The following is a 23,304-nucleotide window of genomic DNA, read 5'->3' as shown; positions in this document are numbered from 1 at the left end:
CCAATTGACATTTTTTTTAATTCCTTTTATACTAAAGACATTTTATATTTCGAACCAAAAATCTGGTTCGAATTTCGAAATATAAAATATTCGAATTTGTTATCATTTGCTTACAATTATTACCAGAATAAACTAAAATGAATTGTATAAATTCCTGGATTCGTCACAATCAACAACTGCAACCAAACAAAAAATAAAAATAATCATTTCAATTCAAAGGTTTCAAAACGTACTAATTCCGATAACCGTCACACTTGGACAAAGGGTAATAATATCCTTTTGTGCTTTGAGCGGTCTGCTACTTAATCCGTTTACGTGCTTACAATCGATGTTTATTCCACTACTAGCTTCCGCCCCGGCTTCGCACAGGAACAATAGGCTATTTGACAATGCGACAAATAAATTTAATTTAATTATGAATAACTGTAATCAGTGTAGATTATGAGTTTAAAAATGGTTATATACTAACAAAAGTTGAAAATAATACTAAATTTATTCAAAAATCAATTAATAAAAATGCATTTTTTCAAACGTTTGTCACGTGACACAATACGCTCCTGATTGGCCGGGTTTATGATGAAGTCACTTTCTTGTAAACCTTGCTTTTCTACTATATGTACCACAGATTAAAATACAGCAAAGTGACGTCACCGATCCCATTGCAACGCCAAATTGTCCAAGTAGCGTTTTCGCGAGTTATTTAAATATGGAATTTTGTTATTTTTCGGCAAATATGTACTAGATCACTATTAAAAAAAAAAACAACTTTTACTGGGTTCCTTAACCTCTACTAAATAATATAAAATGGATTTTAAAAACCAGTCAAATAGCCTATACTGATTCTAAATATACTACAGAATTTGTTTATTTACGACATCGAATTACAAACTTCTAAATTATCAGCGTTTCTTTACTATATTGTCCATGTATTACCTTCCTCTCGAATCACATATATTAAATAAAACCCCATCTAAATCCATTGTGTAATATTAAAGATTTAATTCATACACAGGCACAGACAGCTGTAAGCGACTTTGTTTTGTACTATGTAGTGATGATTCCAAATATGAATAAATTATTACAATCATATTTGTTAATTGTAAATCCAATAGATTTTGTATAAAATTAATTAAATTATTACATTATTCGTAACTAAAATTTACTGTGTGAGCCATTCGTTTAAAGCTGCGACTTAACTCGCGTTTTTGGTATTCATTCATTCACACAATATATTTATAAATAGCCTTATGCTATTCTGATGTATAAGCTATATTATAATACTTTTATACAAGTGTATGTCGATTATAATAGGCACATGTCTTTGGGCTACCCGCACTTTAAGAAAGTAATCTTAAAAGGCCAAAAGTATTTAATTATAAAATCACAAAAATCCACATTAATCCATACGTGTAATAAAATTGCAGTGTCTGTTTGTAATATTAAAATTGCCTTTTTTTACTCAATGCATATGTATGTATACACGCTACATATACCAAAATAACATTTTTTACAATTTTGTCTGTCTGTCTGTTTGTTGCGGCTATTCTCTGGAACGGCTGGACCGATTTTGAACGGACTTTCACCAGCAGATAACTGATATAATAGGGAGTAACTTAGGCTACAATATCTTTTTTGTTATGTTAAAACGCGTACAAGGTCACGGACACAGCTAGTCTTTACATAGTATAAAACAAAGTCGCTTTTACTGTCCCTATGTCCCTTTGTACACTTAAATCTTTAAAACTACGCAACGGATTTTGATGCGGTTTTTTTTACTAGATGGTGTGATTCAAGGGGAAGGTTTGTGTATATAATACATGAAAGAATCACTGATATTTTTAGAAGTTTGCAATGTGATGTAGTAAATAAACAAATTGTGTAGTATATTTAGTATCAGTATTACACCCGTGCGAAGTCGGGGCGGGTCGCTAGTATTGTTATAATTTACACCATATGCTGCATATACGAGTTTCAAGGATTCAACAGAATGATTCAGAACGATGACGTAGATTAATTATTTTATCAAATGATAATTCTTTATTATCAATGATAATTTTTATCGTGATAATTATTAATCGAATATTTTCAACGCCGATATTATCAGTCCTATTTCAAAATGGCGGCGACCCGTCGCGGCTACATATTCGGTGCGTTCGTGTCGAGTGTTTTGTGTGTTATTTTAATAATTGTGGCCATATCTAGTGACAGTTGGGTTAGTATTTTGAATAAAAAATATATACGAAACTATTTAAAAAAAGCTAAGAATTTCCTGTCAAAATAACGCCTATGTTATTTTGGATTGTAAATAAATTAGGTTTATTTAAGTTGATTATGAATAATTTGTTTTATTATAAATTTTTAAAATTATTGAAATTAAAGCATTATAACTATCATAAAAGTTAAGTGAATTCCTAATGTTTCCTGTATGAAAAAAAAGCCTATATTGATAATATTGATTTCATCTTAACACACATTTATTAAATAGATTACTTGAAAAATAAGTCATTATATCTTCAAAAAAACTTCATTTGTTATTCCCCAAAAAGATACATTGTATCTATTAGTAATCGGCGTTTATCTTTATTTATCTTTATTATAAATATAATTTTATTAAATTTATATTACATCTAATAAAATATACAAGCCCCGTTGATAATAGCCAAATAAACTGCATCATAACAAAGTGCATATACGTTAACCATTTTAAGTATTCTCAGCATATTATTATGTATTACAAATTCTTCAGAGTAATGGTATATGGACATTATGTACATATGTATGTTCCTATTATGTATCAATGCATTACATTTTCTCATTTTGAATTATGATATGAGTTACTTATAAACTAAAATGTAAAGTAAAGTGAAGTAACAGCCTGTAAATTTCCTACTGTTGAGATAAGGCCTCCTCTTCCATTAAGGAGAGGGTTTGGAACATATTCCACCATGCTGTTCCAATGCGGTGGAATGCACATGTGGCAGAATTTCAATGAAATTAGACACATGCAGGTTTCCTCACGATGTTTTCCTTTACCGCCGAGCTCGAGATGAATTTTAAACACAAATTAAGCACATATGTATAGTGGTGCTTGCCTGGGTTTGAACCCGCAATCATCGGTTAAAATGCACGCGTTCTAACCACTGGGCCATCTCAGATCAGAGTTACTTATGCAATCTTTATTTTTTGTTAAAAAGGGTTACCATCTACAATACATGTTGGCAAATTCAATCAATTTATTTACATCGTCAATTAGCCGTTCACTTTGGGAGCTAAGGTGTTATATCCCTCGTGCCTGTATTGACACTGGCTCACCCTTCAAACCGACACAAAAATCTAAATCACTATAGTGGTTGGTATGCATATAGGCGGGTACAAAGATCTACCAAGTAAACGGGCATAGATTTGTTATACTTATACTGTCAGAGTACAATAAGTGGTGACCGAGTCGGATCGAATTAAAAAATAAATAAACAGTTAACCGATACATTTTAAGAGGTGTAGTTGTAGCTGTGAATTAATGATGATACAGGTGGAAACCTACACTGGCATTGGCATGAAGATAATGGACTAATTTTATCTAATTAAAAACTGTTTTAAAAATAAATCAAATCTTATCAATATTTTTCGCTTTACTAAGAATAGTATGACAGCAATCTTACATAGACAGCCAATTGTTTCTAACAATTTCGGGACAAATTTTAAGGTATATTTAATAACTATTTTAAAGAAGCATTGCATAAGTAAAATAAATTTGTATTTGTATGAAATAATTATGTATTTAGCGCTATTGGATTACTGGTCTAATTTAGGTTCTATTTACACGATAGACTGATTAATTATTACTACTGAGTCTTCCGGTATGGACGCTATACTAACATAGCCTTCTGACCTCGTCAAATATTATATATACAAATCAAAGAAATTTAAATAAATAATAAAATAAATATTGGACAACATCACATACATTACTCAGAACCCAATGTAAGTAGCTAAACTGTGTTTTGAAAAATAAGAAATAACCACGGCACAAATACCCAGACCCAACCCAACATAGAAAACTAATGAACTTTTTCTACATCGACTCGGCCGAGAATCGAACTTAGGTGTACACACTACTCGACCACGGAGGTTATTAGACCTTTTTTCATAGACAATTTTACTACGTTTTACTTAATATGATACATTAATAGTATTTGCTTGGCTACCTAGGGTATGGTATGGTAGGCTTGATATAGTGGCGTTCGTAAAGTTACAGTAATTATCTTTATAATATACAGTATTTATATATACTCTATGCCAACCATAAGTGGAGAAAATCCAAATAAACAAAACTAAAACTACTTTTTACTAATTGTTATAATTCTAATACAAGTTTAAGCCCAATAGACGCGTGTACTTCCCTTGGGAAATTAACGTATAACCCATTTTTGACTGAACGCTTACGTAAAATATATAAGACGTGCGTAAAATACGTAAGAGCGCTGAGGCGGTGCTCGCACAGATTGCAAAGTACTGGCGTTGTTATTTTAAATATTTATTTGGAAATGTATGTGCTGTCTGTGAGCGTTAAAATAGTTATAGGCAATAAGGCCTATCCCTTATCGCCTTAAAGTTACATAACATTGTTATAAAACAATGTTACTCTAAATATTTGAAGAATTTTTTTTTTGTTTAAATTAAAATAAATGAGCCAAGATGGTCCAGCTTCATTTCATGCTGCGCGGTGGAGGATCGTGAGGAAACCTGCATGTGTCTATTTTCAAATAAAATAGAATACATATGTATCAATTCGCTTTGGAGCTGCGTGGTGAAATATGCTCCAAGCCTTCTCCTCAAAAGATAGAGGAGGCTTATCCCAGCACTGGGAAATTTACAGGCTATGTATATATATATATATATATGTACACCTGTTGACTTCCAAGCAGGATATATTGTTTTAATAATTGTATTAACTAACATGACTGTATTTTACTGTATTTTTTAAATGTTGAAAAAAGTAACTACTGAGTTTCTTGCCGGTTCTTCTCGGTAGAATCTACTTTCCGAACCGGTGGTAGCTTCACCTAATTGTTAAATGACGATGCAAAAGTGCTTGTAACAGCCTACTAGAATATTTTTTTTTTGATTGTGATTTTGTATAATGTGTTTAAATGTGACTTCGAATTGTAATCGAAGTTTTACCTTATTGTAACATCATATCAGATTTGTAAAATTAATAATCTATTATCGTATATTATCTCTTATATGCATTTATGATCTAGATACAGTTTAACAGTAATAAATAAGAAATATCATATATATGTATATTATCGTAATTTATGCGTACAACAAATGATTATAATATATTATGTTGATAAGAAACTACATTGTGTTCTAATTATAATAAACTAAAGCTACCGTTTATTAAAGACCAATTTATTGTACAGTAACTACAGGCACAATGGACAAAGCATCTTAGTTCCCAAGGTTGGTGGCGCATTGACGATGTAAGGAATAGTTAATATTTCTTACAGCGTTGTCTATGGGTGACGGTCACCACTTACCATCAGGTGGCCCATATGGTCGTCCGCCTACCTATTCTATAAAAAAGACAAGTTTGATCGTTTGAAATAAATATAATCGGTTTTAATTTAGTATTAGAAATACAATAAAAAATAATAATAAAAAAAATGTTGTCTATAGTATTTTTCATCGTGGACAAACCGCCCGTTACATCTAATATTTCTCGTATCGCAATCATTAATCATATTTCATAATGATAAAACGGTAAAATTATTCTGACACTTTACGGAATTTCCTGGAAAATTTTCATCAGTGAATTTTGATACTTGTAAAAAAAACAAAACACAGGAAGAACTCTCAATCATAATCAAAATATACTTTATTCGAGTGGACTTTACAAGCACTTTTGCAATACTTCTCTCTATACTAAATAATTAGGATATTTTTTTTGTAATTTTTAAATGAAAATTACCCTATACAGAAAACTTTAGAAGTTGCAGTGTGTTATGGATAATGTTTAATTGTATAATAAGTTGACTGCAGTTGGTCTAGTGACCATATAAGATTCAGATCCATATGTTCTGGGTTCAAATGCCACATCGGAGCGATAAAATGATTGATTTTGTCTATTGAAATATTCTCAATAATATCCGAGAGTTTGTATGTAGGAAATGGGTTGGAAAGCATGTAAAATCATCAGCCCTGTGCATGAACTTCTTGTGGTTGTGTGGAATTTGTCGCCACAGATTAAGACAATGTTCCCTCATTGTCTTAAGGGTACCTGAGTTTGGACATACGTGTGCAGTAAAATATATCCTGCGTAGTTGTCGTAATCGGTCAAGATGACATCATCATTACCATTCACGTATAAATAATTCACACAAAGACTGCTAATCGTGAATTAGATCTTGGTCTTGTAATATATCAAAGATCACAGGAAGTTACTTTAAAACAAAATCATACACGTGACTAGTCTTTATCAATCCAAAATTCTCGTACCACATACAAATTCCATATCTATACAAAAACACGGATATGCTCTCTGTTTTATGGTTTTGTTCAATGTGATGTTCTCCTAACCAAGAGAGGCAAACTTCGCCAGATATTGAAGCACAATGTTGGTCCCAAATACAATCGACTTCTACACGAAATCCAACACGGTCGTACAGAGATCAGTCGTTGAACTGGCTTTTAAACAGGCCATCAGCGGAGATGGCCAAGTGGTTAGAACGCGTGATCTGAATGGTTTCAAACCCAGGCAAGCACCACTGAATTTTCATGTGCTTAATTTGTGTTTGTAACTCGGTGTTCGGTGGTAAAGGAAAACATCGTGAGGAAACCTGCATGTGATTATTTTCAACGATATTTTAGAGCAGCTTGGTGAGCTCCAAACCTTGTCCTCAAAGGGAGAGAAGGCCTAAGCCCAGCAGTTGGAAGTTTACAGGCTGTTGGTGAAGAAGACGACAAAACTGGCTGTATAAGAAGAAATTTTTTGGCAGAACATCCCAATATTCCAAAAAAGATGGGGCCCAATATTCTCATGTTCTAAAAGACTCATGATTTGCTTTATATTTAGTACAAGCCAGTTAAATTCAATATGAAAATACCCTGACTTGTTTCAGATAGTATCAACTACGTATGCTGATAACCAAAGTCAGGATAGCAGTGCCAACTATGGACTCTTCGGTGGTCAATTCGTCCTTTACATATTTGCGACACCTTCATACAATAATCTTCACAGTAAGTCATAGTCCTATAATAATCAGTAGAAAAAAACTGGCATTTGACTACAAGCGTTTGACTATAGTATTATTTTTTTGGAATAAGATCGAAGAACTGAACGGACACAAAACGGCTGTGGTTTTTGAACGTTAAAATTTATATTTTTTCGTCCTTAAAAAATTGATAATGACATTTCCTGCCAGTATAAAAAAGTATGCAGGTAAATTAAAGTAATATGAAAGAAAACCTGCTGAATTGAAAAAATACATCGTATACAACAATCCTAATTGGTTCAGAGCGGTCAAATATTCTCTAAGCCTTCACTTTTTCCATTTTGAGCTTTTCGTACACTAAGCCGATAATACTTTCTATTGTAATACGCCACACGCGCCGACATTGATTGGCAAGTGATTGGCAACTAAGCTCAACGGAACAAGTGTGAACGAAAAATGCAATTTGTACAGCGACACCAGGTCTGAAAGCGGCTGAAAATGGCCGCCTGTTAGGCATACTGTAGTTGGCATCTGACTTTACGTTAGGTGTATAGTCACTTCTCTATATTTATATTATAAATATGAAAGTAACTGTGTCTGTCTGTCTGTCTGTCGCTCTTTCACGACTAAACCACTGAACCGAATTAGATGAAATGTGATGTGAACCAAACTTGAAGTCCAAGAAAGCACATTACTTTTTGCCTAACACTTGACAACCGACACCCTAAAACGACTAGTTGTGTTTATAACTAATCTGTTTTAAAATGATATCGTAAATTTTACATTTTAACAGTGACATGCATACCGGACATGAACGCATGCGCAGTCAGCTGCAAAACAGAAGCGGAGGCGAGGGCTGAAGAGGTAAACTATAAGAATATTAACGATAAGAATATTTACACAATTATATTGAATTTTACCATCTTTCGCTTGACTTAAACGCAACTGTATGCATAGTGGGTAAAAACTCATTATAATATATTTTCTTTCCCGGGGACTTACATGTCTTTCAGGCCACGGCACAGGTTGTGTTTCTTCCGACCGGCATCTCTCTTTACCGAGAATCAGACAGATGGGTTTGCACAAAACCTACCAAATATTTGTAGATAAAAGGTTACGAAAATAGCATTCATCCTGTCATTATTAATATCCGTAGTCTTCTAGAAATCTATAATAATATTATAAATATGAAAGTAACCTTATTTGATACTTTTTTTATGGTGACATCAGTCAATTTGATAAAATTGAGTATGACATGCTAGTAACAGCTTCTAAATTTCCCACTGCTGAGATAAGACCTCCTCTTCCCTTAAGGAAAGAGGGTTTGAAACATATTCCACCACGCTGCTCCAATGCGGGTTGGTGGAATGCACATGTGGCAGAATTTCCATGAAATTAGAATGCAGGTTTCCTCACGATGTTTTCCTTCACCGCCGAGCACGAGATGAATTGTAAACACCAATTAAGCACATATAGATGGTGGTGCTTGCCTGGGTTTTAACCCGCAATCATCGGTTAAGATGCACGCGTTCTAACCACTGGGCCATCTCAGCTCATGACATGCTATAACTTCAATATAGTACATTATCCCTAAGAACTGACGCGACTAAAACGTGAGTGAAGCCGTGCGTGACAACTAGTATATAGCTGATATAAGTACTAAAGGTACTTCATATATTAAAATCTGTGGTTTTCTGTTTGTTATTCCAGGTGCGCGCCTTAGCTCAAGGGTATAGAACTAACCAAGCCTGTGTTTCTGTAACGACGGTCAACACAACAGATCCCTGTAAGATAACCTATATTAATAAATATATAAAATCAAATCAAATCAAAATATACTTCATTCAAGCCGGCTTTTACAAGCACTTTTGAATCGTCATTTAACAATTTTGAATTGAAGCTAGAAGTAGGCTCTACTGAGAAGAACCGGCAAGAAACTCAATAGTTACTTCTTTTAACATTTAATAATACAGTTAGTTAATTACAATTATATATGTACGTAATTTATCCTGTCTGGAAGTTTATAAGTTTTAATTTCACGCTTTTATTCATCTGCATAATCTTTTACTTAATACGTAAAACTTAAAAAGTAAAGGAACACTTATAATAAAATAATTGAGGCTTCTTATTTTTATTTGTCTTTCACTGAATTATCGATATGTGAAATTATTTATAACAAAAACATATTCAATTAAATAAATAAAAAGATATACATTACAAAGATATATTTTAGAAGCATGCTAGGAGACACCTTAATGAATGTCTGGAGGTCTGGAATTCATTTGTATTCCCGTAGACGTTATCAAGACTGAACTGCAACATTTCCACAACAAAAAAAAACACAAGCAATAAAAAACGCACACATAGTACAGACTCGGTATGTCAGTATATGATAGCGTTATATCTTTCATCACGACTGAGTCTGATCCGTGAGGCTTCATATAATCACATCAAAAACTATGCATTGCAATACAATATTGTCTATCGAGTATTCGAACGCTATGTTCAAAAATAAATAAGTTTACTAAAACAAAATATCAACAATACCACAAAGTATTCGGCGTTCCGCTAGAGGCAAAGCTTATCCTGTGAATAAATACCAGTTACTATTTTGCATCTGTATGTAACTACAGGCACAAGACATAACATCTTAGTTCCCAAGGTTGGTGGCACATTGACGATATAAGGAATAGTTAATTTTTCTTACAGCGTCATTGTCTATGGGTGATGGTGAACTATCAGGTGGCTCATATGCTCGTCTACCAACCTTTACCATAGAATTGTAAAGAAAAATAATTTTAATGTACTAATTGCTGAAAATAATTAGTTCCTACAAGGAGGTACCAGTTGTCATAGTGCCCTTCTCATGAATCTGGGACAATGATCAAAAATATAATCAGGGTGCAGCGTAATACACAAACAAGCTAACTAAAAAACAAGCTAAACAAACGCATTTAAATATATAAATAAAAAAATGCAAAAGTATAAAAAGTCTGTGGTAACAGTTATCTCTACACGCTGGAACCGTTAATCTGATTTAGTTGAAATTTGGTAAAGGGATAATTTGGGTCCCAGGGAAGAAAAACGGCTACTAATTCTTTTTTAATTCACTCACCAAGGGTATAAAAAGATTTATAGAATTCGTATCGTGAAACCGCTTCAGCTGGTAATAAATATGTGTTCCTATTTATTTGGCGAAAATGAGTTAAAGATAATTTAGGGAAGCAGTTAGGTCAATGATACCAAAAGATCTTCGGCCGCGCCCTATCAAGAAATTAAAAAAAAAATATCACTGTTCTGGGTTCCAAATTTGAAATTCAAAATTTTCCACTTCCAGTGCAAGATCCGCCTGTAATGTCGTTCGCTATATACGTGAGCACGCTCGTAATGTTATTCCTGCAGCTCGTACTGTCTGTGATAGCAGCCGGGCTGGCGCTACTTAACGCTTTGAAAAATCCTACAGAACCTATATTTGGTTTACCTGGTAAGTTGATTTACATAAAACTTAATTTATTTACTAAATTATTACCCTTATCACTATCACTACATATTATAAAACAAAGTGAGGAACTTTGTTTGGGCCGCGTCTGTCTGTTCTCGAGCTCTAAAACTACTAAATGGATTTTCGTGTGGTTTTCTTTAATAGTCGGAGGGATTAATAAGGGATGTTCAGGTATATAATTTATTAAGGTTTTTATGTAAATCAGTTGAAATAGAACGACATTCGTTAAGCATGTCGGAAATAATTTCTTGGTGGTAGGGCTTTGTGCAAGCCCTTCTGGGTAGGTACCACCCACTCATCAGTTATTCTACCGCAAAATAACAGTATTCAATATTGTTGTGTTCCGGTTTGAAGAATGAGTGAGCCAGCGTAACTACAGGCACAAGGGACATAACATCTTAGTTCCCAAGGCTGGTGGCACATTGTCGAGGTAAGGAATAGTTAATATTTCTTACAGCGTCATTGTCTATGGGTGATGGTGACCACTTGCCATCGGGTGGCCCATGTGCTCGTCCGCCAACCTATGCTATAAAAAAAGCAATAAAAATGTATAAAAAAAAAGTTAAAAATATTTAAAAATCCTTGCGAAGCCGGCACGGGCCGCTAGTTACATATAATTTAAAACATTTATGCTTAAATAAACCTAATAAAACCATACCTGTTAATTTCGTGGTTAGATTATGTTGCTGTGGACTGTGAGACTTAGGGCTTAAACACTAGGTAAGAACTGTAAAAAATATTCAATTTGTATGTTATAAAATTCATAAGCATGGGAGCCGTTGATCCTAAGATTGAATTCACTTAAGTGAGATGGGTCATTCCCTTGGGTTATGAGAGTGTTAAAATTGAGATTGAATTTGTGTTTGAGCTCAGTTAAACAAAAAATATACTACTTTTGATTTTCGCCGGACTTGCAATGTTTGGGTAATAAGTGGTTACCAACGTCAAACATTGGCGCTGTAATAAATACCAACTTTACATAGCCAACACGCCGCCAATATTGGAATCAAATATGTTATATTATATACCCATTCTATGGTTACACGCTGACTTATTCACCTTTCAAACTTGATAACAAAAATACTTAGTATTACTATATAGGGGTAGAATATCTGATGAGTCGGTGGTACCAGTCTTGTACAAAGTGCTACCATTAAGCAAATATTCGGTTTAAGATTCATACTTTTACTTATACTCACAAGACTACCTCCGTGGTCGAGTAGTATGTACACCAGTTTTCATGGATACGCCACTCCGAGGTACCGAGTTCGATTCCCGACCGAGTCGATGTAGAAAAAGTTCATTCGTTTTCTGTTTTGTCTTGGGTCTGGGTGTTTATGGTACCGTCTTTTCTTCTGATATTCCATAAGACTTAACGCTTTAGCTACTTACATTGGGATCAGAGTAATGTATGTGATGTTGTCCAATATTTATTTACTTTGAAATCTGTAAGCAATTCCTATTATACACATCTTGTAATCGAACCCAATATATCTTGAACTCTCCCGATATTGATAACTGATATAATTCTCTTCTAGGTTGTGTTTGGACGAACGTAATGACAGCTGTCGTTGGCCTAACAGTGATGATGTTGTTTGGAATATACTGGGCGACGTCCGGTCTGAACGAACATCTAGCCTTCTCCTACATAGCCTTAGGAGTCCTAGAACCTAGTCGAGGTCTAGGTTTTTCATACTGGTATGCATTTTTGATTATTAATTTTAGATTAACTAAATATGTAACCAACACCACCTTAACGTCCGCAATTCGACGACGGCGCGATTTTAAGACATTTTCCACCTCACACAACCACTCTGTGTAACCGATTCGATTTGATAACCTTAAAAAAAAATAGCGTACTCCATCCTTAAAGGCAGGTAACCCACCTAAAAGCCCCCGGGTGTTGCAGATGTCCATGGGTTATGTAATCACTTACCATCTGGTGAGCCTCCTGCTCGTTTGCCCTACACCAAAAAATGCTTGAATCATGAACTTTATTTGACGCTATAATGATCTTAATTTCCTTACCACATATTACGAGATGAAAGCAGGAAATTGTATAAAGGAACACGTGGAAAATTCCATGAATCTCGAGGAGACGAAGAGCCGTAATGTTCTCACGTTCCTAATTTGGAATATGACAATCATATCTGTATATTAAGAGACGAATTCCGGCATATAGAGATTTCCTCAAGACGTTTTCGCTTTACACGCGATGAGTTATATATACATATTAATAATTGGAAATACTGTAGTTAAGATTACGATAAGTTAAGATTTATTTTAAGATAAGTTAATATTCATTTCCTAGATATGCCCACCTGCACATATATCTGATTATTAAGATACCACAAAAATAAATTGATACAAATTTTTAATTATTAACCCTTATATAACTTTATATTATTAACCCTTATAAGGCCTTAACCCTGCTGGGTTAATTATTATAATTAACCCAGCAGGGTTAAGGCCTCCTCTCCCTTTGATGAGAAAGTTTGGAGCACATATCACCACGATCCTCCAATGAGGCTTAGTGGATACACATGTAGCAGAATTTCGATGACATTAGTCACATACAGGTTACCTCACGATGTTGTCCTTCACCGAGCACGAAAGGAATTAGAAACAAAAATTAAGCACATAAAAATTCAGTGGTGCTTGCTTGGGTTTGAACTCATAATCATCGATTAAGATGCACGTGCTCTAACCACTGGGCCATTTGGCTCTCAAACGCTCGCTTCATTCATCGTTTAAAATATTTCAATAGTAATTTAAATATAAATATTAATATTTTAATATGATGCCATTATTTTTTATTTAAATTCAATATTTCTGTTTTCTACGTTATCTGCTGTGGACTGCGTTTATATTACAATACTCTCTTTATTTTTATATTTAATTGGTAGCTTGTAAAACAGTTTTTAGTTAATTGGTTTATTTATAGCTACAATTATAATTGCTATTATTTTAAGGATGGATATCAGACGAGCGTTGATTTTGTGTAATTAAATATTCCACATAAATTTATCGAGTAGTTATAACTTGCGTTGTGTTGCTTGTTAATATTAAATACGGCGATTAAAATGTTTAAAAAAGGAATTTCTCAACCCTTATGTATTATTATACGCAATTAATTAATTATCTATTGGTCTTAATACATAAATATAAATGTCTTTAAGAAATAAGCTCGTCTTATTACTTAGTACTTTTCTGAACTATTATAAATATACTGTTATGTATATTATTGTTGTGTTGTATTGTTACTGACCTGAGATGGTCCAGTGGTTAGAACGCGTGCATCTTAACCGATAATTTTGGGTTTTGTACCCAGGCAAGCACCACTCTATATATGTGCTTAATTTGTGTTTATAATTCAAATCGTACTCAGCGATGAAGGAAAACATCGTGAGGAAACCTACATATATCTAATTTTATCGAAATTCTGACACATGTGCATTCCACCAACGCGCATTGGAACAGCGTAGAGGAATATGTTCCAAAAACCCTCTCCTTAGTAGGAGTGGAGGCCTTAGTCCAGCAGTGGGAAATTCACAGGCTGTTACTGTACTGTACTGTACTGTTGTTACTTGAAATGGAATGTTTAGAAAAACATTCGTTTCAATATAAATATAAATTGTATATTGTACTCAAATGAACTCTAGAGGTGCTGTCAGCAAAGTGTTTGAGAACCACTAATTTACTTTAAAATTAAATATATTTTTTCATTGCAGGTTACTCATAGGAACAATCATATGTTCGATTATCAATATTGAATTGATACAACTGAGGCGATACTTACTCGAAAGGGATCCTCCACCACCTACCATCAAAGTTGAAAATCATTCGGACGGCACCATATTCCTGTACTAAAATATAACAGGATTAGGACGCATTAATTATTACTGTTTATTATTTGAACGAGGGTACCATCTGTTTTAGAAAGAAGATCGGATCATCCACCAACTTATAGTGAGTTGTAAAACTTACCGCATATTGTGGAGTTTTTTTCATTTGAATGGAATATGTGAACAAAATCTCTCGTAAATAGCAAGAATGAGAAACCATCTTAGCATGGTACATAATAAACTACAGTATGCGTTTCGCTTTATATTTTTCATCGTTATATTTGGTATTGAACTCGCAATCGTATATGTCTATTTATTAAGCTCGATGATTTATTTGTAAGATTTTTATTTTTAAATAAATATTTTTATACGAAGATGTTTTTTTAATTATTCTTTAAATATTATTTTTTATATTTTGATGTGTAGTTGTGTAGAATTTCATGTAGAGTTGTCACTAAAAATCGGTGTAAGATGACTTGAAAATCGATAAATTACGGTTGAGATAGTAAGGAAAATACCCATAAAGAATCTTAACAGTTCAGCACTCCTTTATAAAATTAGAGATATATGTTAGGTAAATAGAAATATATATACAATATCCTCCCTGAAATATAACAAGTGTTAGCTGCACGGTTTTTATCTTCTATTTAATTTTGTGTTGAATATGCTTTATTTATTAATGTTAATTTATGAATTGGCAAAGTTACCATTCAAGGTAGAACAGTTATTTTCATAAAAAAAATAATGAAAAAAAATCAAGAAAAATCATTCGTGAATTGTTTAATATTGTTTCTCTTGTTGTATAGATTCCATGACGTTTCGTTTGATCTTATATAAACGTTGGGAAACGCATAAAACTGACAGATCAAATCAAATCAATTCAGATCAACTCAAAATGTACTTTATTCAAGTATAAAATCACTTGTGATGCGTCATGTTACATCGTTGAATGAAATGTAAAGCTACAGAGCGGTCATCAAATATGCTATCATGATGGGAGTGTTGGACAATTTGTGTGACAGATGTAGCGTTGAGATGGATGTGGGACGAAAATGGATTTCATACGAAATGAAAACACGAGGAAGTAAGCAGCTTCCGTACCAGAAATGCTGGAAACATAAGCGATTATTATCATCTTTAGAATATTCAGAGCCAAGATTACCAAGTGGGTAGCAATTGTCAATCTCAATCGAGATAGAAGAAGAAGATGCGAGTTCAAAACTGGCTACAACAATAGTCTGTAAATATCCCACAGCTGGGCAAAGGTCTTCTCCCCCCTTGAGACGAAGATTTGGAAACATATTCCTATGCGGGTTGGCGGAATACACATGTGTGCCATTTCTATGTGTCATTAGACACATGCAGGTTTCCTGACGATGTATTCCATCACCGTTGAGCTTGAGACGTATTATAAACACAAAATAAGCACATCAAAATTCAGTAGTTCTTGGCTGGATTTAAACCTGCATTAATCGGTTAAGATGTATGTGTACCACTGGGCCATTTTGGATAATATGAATCAGGAATAACATTGTGACCGAAATATATGAGTAAAATTTGCCCTCACGATTAATCTGATATTAATTTTTAAGAGGATTTGCGTACGCCTACAATTATAATTTAGAAGAATTAGCCCCAATTATTTTTACTCATTTGTATAATGTTCAAATCTAAGTTGTTACAAGCGAATGCTCCCAGTGAACGACAACCCTAATACAAACTTTTGTTTAGATTTATTACTGTCTCTCGGGCGACAGAAATATCCTGTAGTAATGGAAAAATACCTAATCATAACTTCTGTATTCAACATTTGTCAGCTCGAAACGACTTGTATTTCAATTTATAACATCCCTTAATGCTTCCTGTAAAGTTCGTGCCCTACGGAATATTAAACAAATATTATGCCTTAAATTGGAATTGAATATCCGTAAAATATCAACTTCATGAAAGTGTTACTTCTGAGTCGAGATGACCCAGTGGCTAGAACTCTTTTCTTTCTTTTTATGGAATAGGTTGGCGGACGAGCATATGTGCCACCTGATGGTAAGTGGTCACCATCACCCAGAGACAATGACGCTGTAAGAAATATTAACTATACCTTACATCGTCAAAGCGCCACCAACCTTGGAAACTAAAATGCTATGTCCTTTGTGCCTGTAGTTACACTGGCTCACTCACTCTTCAAACTGGAACACAACAATACTGCGTATTGTTGTTTAGCGGTATAATATGCTACGGTGGCGGGCTTGCACAAAGCCCTACCACCAAGTGAATCTCTCTACATCTTTCCGATTGTAGGTTAAAACCCAGGCAAGCAAAACTGAATCTTCATGTGCTTAATTTGTGTTCACAATTTATCTCACGATCAGTGGCGAAGGAAAACATCACGAGGAAACCTGCATATGTACAATTTCATCAAAATTCAGTCACACGTGTATTCTACTAACCCACAGTGAATTTCATCCGTACGAAGTCGGGATGAGCGGTTTGTAAATTAATAAAACAAACTATTGAAAGACAAGCGTTTTCTGGTATTATTTCTATTTAGAATAGATCTGATTTAAAATATAAAAAATATATTAAAGCAACACTCCAATTAGAGCCACAACGAAGACTCTTAAATTATTGAAATCGTCGGAACTAAAGGAACTGAGCTCCGATTTGTAACCACAAATAAAAAAAATGTACAGACAGCAAAAACAATTATCATATTTTTTTATAAATTCATAGTTAAAATATTAAAACATACATATTTTATTATACCTTTTTATTCAGTTATTATATTGACTTATTTATTTATAGAGTATAATAAAAAAATTAAAAAAATGCGACATCATTTAATTTTTTGAAACCGGTGACGGATGACGTATGATCATGATTGATGTATAGGTCGGTCAATGAACTTTAACCTATTAAAATCAGGCTGCGTAAATACGAATAAATCTTTGACATTGAATTTACTTGATAGCGTCGGGCGAGATGATGAATAATTTACGACATTTATAAAAAAATGGCAAGCTTGTATAACAGTGAAGTTGTTATCGGAACTTTGGAAGTAAAAATAAATTGTATACATAGGTATGTGGCATGGTATGATATTGTAAATAAATTAATAGAAATTTAAATGACTAAAAATTGTAATATTTTCTAAGACCCATTATTTTATGATTAGATGCAATTAAAATAATTTTAAAGTTCGAGTCAGTGAGTCTTCTTCTTCTTCAATATTTGTAGTAGTCCAAAAAACTTCATTAAAATTATAACAGGAGAGATCCTTATTACATTCACTGGTAATAAGAGCGACCTCCTGTTACCAGTGAATGTAATAGGAGTTCCACAGAGGATCGAAATTGCGTAATGCTGCTAGCATATTTGCCAGCGTTCCACCCGGTTTTGTTAATGAATTTAAATAAAGGCAATTGATAAAATATAATCAAAGCATATTTCATCTCCTTATATAACTATAACACATCATATGAAATCGGTTGGCAATAATAAATATAAACGATTTAATTTTTTTTTCGAATTTTTTTTTTAACAATGGAGTATATTTTATATCTAATAAATATGTATACACATCAAGTTTAACTCACAACGAAGACTCTTTTATATCTACAACAACACCACCCCTCCCTCTCTCTTTCACGGGGGTGAAAATACGAGCAAAACTAGAGCAATAAATATAAATAACATTACAACACACAAAAAGTACATTTTTTATCATTATAACTAATGAATACTTTTGCTGTCTGTACCGACGGTGAAATCATTTCATTACATTAATGCTATTAGTCCGTTCTTATCCGGATCACAGAGAGTACTTCTAATTTGTGATAGCAATTGAGATTTCTAGTGGCACGGTTTTTTAAAACTTTTTAATAAGTCAATCGTACAATAGGAAAAACGTGTATCAATATTCCAAGTATTTTTTAGGAGTTATTTTAACGTTGTAACAAATGTGATCACGTTCTTCTGGATTGATTCAGTGAAGGCGGTTATTCTTAACGGAGACTAGAGTTCCAATTCAGAACCTTCTTCTTCTTCCTAATCGTTTGTGTCTATCCACCGGGATTGCGCTCTTTCTTTACCCCTCTTCCCCTCCACGTGGCCAAACATTATAAGTTTTTCCAGGCTGTCCTCCTGCCTAGCCATATGGCCTAAGAAAACCACCAGAAGCTATTCGAAATAAAATATTTGAGTGGGTTTCGATTGGTGGAGCTGTGATTTTTTGGATGCCATATTGGATTTATTTTCCAATTGACAAAACTAAGGCCGGAAACATCAACGCCATTCCAATATAAGCAGTGGCACTAATGGAAATGTTCTCAAATTGTTAAGATGCGATACCCTTTTCGCGGGTAATGTGATGATCTCAGTTCTACACTTTTTTAAGCAAAGAGTCCTACTGAGAAAATTGAAAAAACCCCAATAGCTTTTTGCTAGCTCGACCCAGGATTGTAACGTAGTATAGCTCAGGATCTACATCTATATATATATATTTGGCTACTTGACCGAAGTTCTTTGAATTATATTTATTTGTAATCAGCACTTATATTTTACTTTATGAATATGAAGCTATGCAATTTTATGACTTTTTATATGCAGTTAATCAACTAACGGACATCAAAGCTATAACAAAATAAATAAATAAACGAAAATCAAAGTTCGAATACAGCTTAATTGAAAATTGTGAAATGTGTAAAACTATTCGTCTCCTATTCCAAATTAAATTTTTGTCTCGTTTGCAGTTGAAAATTGGATTTAAAGAAAATAATGCAAAAAAATTTTAAAAGATTTAACGCCTCGTCTTATTAGCTTCACTGGTGACGTTCGTTTTTTCGCTCAGAGAAAATTGCGATTCGAAGGGAAAATACTGAAAGCATTATTGCCAGTACTGCATGCCCTCGTTTTTTTTACTAACCGAACCATAATATGATCAAAGACCTCTGAATATAAAGCCAAAGTACCGTATTACTGGACAATACTACTTCGACTTTAAATGTGTTCTGACTGTAAAATAAATTTATATTAATTTTATCATATATTTTGTAAAGATATTCAATTAAAAATGTAATTATATCTTTGGATTAAATACAGTTTTATGTTATTAATATTGATGATCGAATAAATGTCAATTTCGATAATCCTTATAGATCGGTTCGAGTTTGAGTGCTTTTATTTTATTCGTTATTCAAATTTGAATTTACTGGTATATTTTTAAAGTAAAGCAATGCATATACAGGTCCGGTAATTGATTGATAACCCGCAAATTAAAAATTAGAAATACCACTCTACTAAAACTATACATATTTAAATTGTTACAAACTCGTTACAGAATTAATAGAAAATGAAATACTTTTTCAGTTATCATCTTTATAATCCCTTAGTGGCATTACCATTCACAATTTACACAAGCTCAGAACGTATTAGATATTTCTAAGTATGACCAATATAAATAATGGTCATCATCAGGACTTAGATAAATAAAGCCTTCTCTCCTGATTGGCTAATTAGCAAGCGGTTAATTGCCGCCCAACATCGAAGCAACGGGTAAGGCTTGTTCTGCGGTCCCAAAGAGGTACCAATTATCAAACTGTCTGGAATTCTGAAACTGTCTGTATAATATCAAAAACTAATAAACCAAACGAATGATACAAATGTAAAAATACATTGGTAGAAAAAGAATATTATTCAAAACAAGATTTTGTAGATGATAAAAATGCGTGGAGCTAATATCTGTTGACTTCCACGCAGGATATATTAATTTAAATAATTGTATTTAACTAACACGACTTTGTATTTTTAAATGTTAAAAAAAGAGTAACTACTGAGTTTCTTGCCGGTTCTTCTTGGCAGAATCTACTTTCCGAACCGGTGGTAGCTTCGCTTGGTTGTAAAATGACGATTCAAAAGTGGTTGTAAAAGCCTACTTGAATAAAGTTTATTTTGATTTGATTTGATTTGTATAATCTGAAAATATTGAGACAATGTAACCATTCCATTATTAAGATTGAAAGAACATTTGTAAGTTTTCCGATTTGGATTTCGAGAAGTTTCCATTGAAGTTGGATCTATCAAAAGCCGATTAGGTTCGCATTAAGGATTTATCTCTGGAATTTCAACTGTATCTAGATTTCAAGCGAATTCGAGTACATTTTAAGCACGTGTAACGTCTGCACAATGTACGAGAGATGACGTCATACCAATAATGATCAGGATTAATTAATCTTCGTCTGATACTTCGGCTGGTTCGGTTTTCAGTACCGTATTAATTAGACGTGGTTGGAAATCTTCTTCGGTATAAATGCCATAGCATCACGGAAAATGCCAATGTGCCAATATTGGTTAGGTTAGGTTTAATTTTTTACCTGTTCATAATATTTCAGTAGCCGATTTAAGAAAAAGAGTAGAAACCCTTGTGTGCTAAAGATATTATAGAATTAGAGATTTCATAGCTGATATCACATCTCGGTAAAAAGATTGCCTCTTGGATAGTGCTTTGATATATTAAATATACTTTGGAAATCATCAGAAGTTGACAGATTTTGAATTGATTTGAACAACGTAGAAATTGTATAAGTTCGCAATTGTATTTCAGTAACATGACTTTATATTTTTTAAACGTTGAAAAAGAGTAACTACTTACTTTCTTGCCGGTTCTTCTCGGTAAAATCTACTTATCGGTGGTAGCTGCACTTAATTGTAATATGACGATTCAAAAGTGCTTGTAAAAGCCTACATGAATAAAGTTTATTTTGATTTTTATTTTTGATTTGTTACTTTTATTATTTAAAGAAATAATTCCGGTCAGTCAAACTCCTATATTAGCAAAAAAGTCGCTGAAAAATTATAAAATCTTTTATAAAATATTTTTTCTGTGATAAAGGTAAACTGCGACTTTATAATGCTATTCAACAGAATAATGCGAGGAGTATCCGCTGCCCATTGGAATGATAACATGCAAAATAGATGGCTGTCGGATATGCCCGACTATGGTTCAAGCTTAATATTACGAAGCGAATATTAAAAATGTATCGTAAGCGAATATCGTCATTAAATAAAAACATACTAAGTAGCATGCTTTTTAATAGCATGCTACTTAGTATGTTTACATAGTATGTTACAAAGTGCGTGACATAAAGAAACAGCACGCATTGTATATACTTAATGTTATAAGTGTGAAAGTAACTCTGTTTGTCTATTTGTCTGTCGCTCAAGACCAAACCAATGAACCGAATTTAATTAAATTTGGTGTTAAGCTAATGTAGATTTAATGTTTATTAACATTACATTTATTAACATAAGAATTAATAACATTAAATGCTTAAATATATACAAATAACAACTAAAACTAGTTACTGTATAATTCTTGACCGCGTGTAATGGTGGCAAGAATGCTTATACTCGTAAATTAAGCTAATTGGAACTTCAAGAAATGACTACCTTTTTTGCCTAAACTATGATAAACAAGCTCTATAAAACGAGCGAAGCCACGAGCGGCAACTAGCTACAATATAATAATATTTAATTTGTTTATAATAAAATTTTTGAATTAAAACTATTTTCAGTTAAGAAAATTACTTCTTTATCGTGTTCTCAAAAGTTCTCGTAAGATACTATCGGAATAAATTATATTTATTCAATCTTCTAACTCTCTGTTTGTATCTTGTACCACGGGCGATGTGCCAAAATTCACCCACTTCCAAACTTAGTCCATATAATTTGGTCCGTCATCAATCATCTCGGATGCAAATGTCATCCGTTCTTAGTGACGTGACGTCGACAAAATTACTTGACGGCCGTCTACTTTAATATAATAGCTTTATTGAGTAATGGAAACTAATTATGTTTTATGAACAAAGACTTGGTGGCATCTTATATTTGACAAACATTTAAGTCATATCATATTAGCCGTCATATAATTGGTGAAAAATTCTCGTTATCATTCAAATTTTGATTTATTGCAGCAAAATTAAGAGCCGAGATGACCCAGAGGTTAGAAGGCGTGCATCTCAACCGATGATTGCGGGTTCAAACCCAGGAAAGCACCATTGTATATTCATGTGCTTAATTTGTGTTTATAATTCATCTCGTGTTCGGGGGTGAAGGAAATCATAAGGATACATGCATGTGTTTAATTTTATAGAAATTTGCCACATGTGTATCCCACCAACCCAATTGGAACAGCGTGGTGAAAGATTTTCCAAACCATCTCCTCAAAGGGAGAGGAGGCCTTAGCCCAGCAGTTGGAAATTTGTAGTCTTCTGTTGTTGCTGTTACAGCAATGTTGTTTGATGAGATATTCTTCTTACTTGAAAGCACTATAGGCATCCTTTTTAAATTATAAATTAATGGCCGAAATATTAATCCTTGTGATTAACAACAGAAAAAGTCAAGTGGCTGTACATTTCTTAGTGTAGAAGTTAATTGGTGTACTATATGAGCAACTAAAGTGACATAAATATCAAACTATGTCAAGAAAATTAATTATAAAGCTAAAGGAGTTAACATAACCGAAAAATATTACACAATCTTGGAGTGTTTGAAAGAGTCCATCAATAAAAAGAAGGGGATCATTGACGTAAGGTATTTTTTTTTTGCATGACAAAGCGTCTGTCCTCAAGAGTGATTTGCGCTCCCTGCCCTGCATAATGTGGGCTTCGATATTTTGATTTATCTACTATAGCCCAGACTTGACTACAAGAGATTATTATATACAACAGATCTAATATAAACTTGG

At 33.3% G+C, this 23,304-nt stretch overlaps 1 protein-coding gene across 1 annotated transcript; it reads left to right on the top strand.

The window, feature by feature from the left end:
* The first annotated feature begins 2,089 nt into the window (after positions 1 to 2,089).
* On the top strand, positions 2,090 to 14,611 carry LOC124539896. Its single transcript, XM_047117258.1, has 7 exons — positions 2,090 to 2,212; positions 7,125 to 7,242; positions 8,011 to 8,081; positions 8,928 to 9,003; positions 10,555 to 10,701; positions 12,258 to 12,417; positions 14,451 to 14,611. The coding sequence occupies exons 1-7, from the start codon at positions 2,117 to 2,119 to the stop codon at positions 14,587 to 14,589; spliced, it is 807 nt and encodes a 268-aa protein (XP_046973214.1). The 5' UTR covers positions 2,090 to 2,116; the 3' UTR covers positions 14,590 to 14,611.
* Positions 14,612 to 23,304: the final 8,693 nt, after the last annotated feature.

The sequence above is a fragment of the Vanessa cardui genome, chromosome 23 (genome assembly GCF_905220365.1).
Source record: "Vanessa cardui chromosome 23, ilVanCard2.1, whole genome shotgun sequence".
In the NCBI taxonomy this organism is placed as follows: domain Eukaryota; kingdom Metazoa; phylum Arthropoda; class Insecta; order Lepidoptera; family Nymphalidae; genus Vanessa; species Vanessa cardui.
This window is presented reverse-complemented; position numbering and strand designations above follow the sequence as displayed.

Bases quoted from the DNA above. Each gene is read 5' to 3' on its own strand.
- LOC124539896 (XM_047117258.1), top strand. From the start codon at position 2,117: ATGGCGGCGACCCGTCGCGGCTACATATTCGGTGCGTTCGTGTCGAGT. The intron at 7,243-8,010 runs GTAAGTCATAGT...ACATTTTAACAG, and splicing joins TTCATACAATAATCTTCACA to TGACATGCATACCGGACATG. The intron at 10,702-12,257 runs GTAAGTTGATTT...ATTCTCTTCTAG, and splicing joins ACCTATATTTGGTTTACCTG to GTTGTGTTTGGACGAACGTA.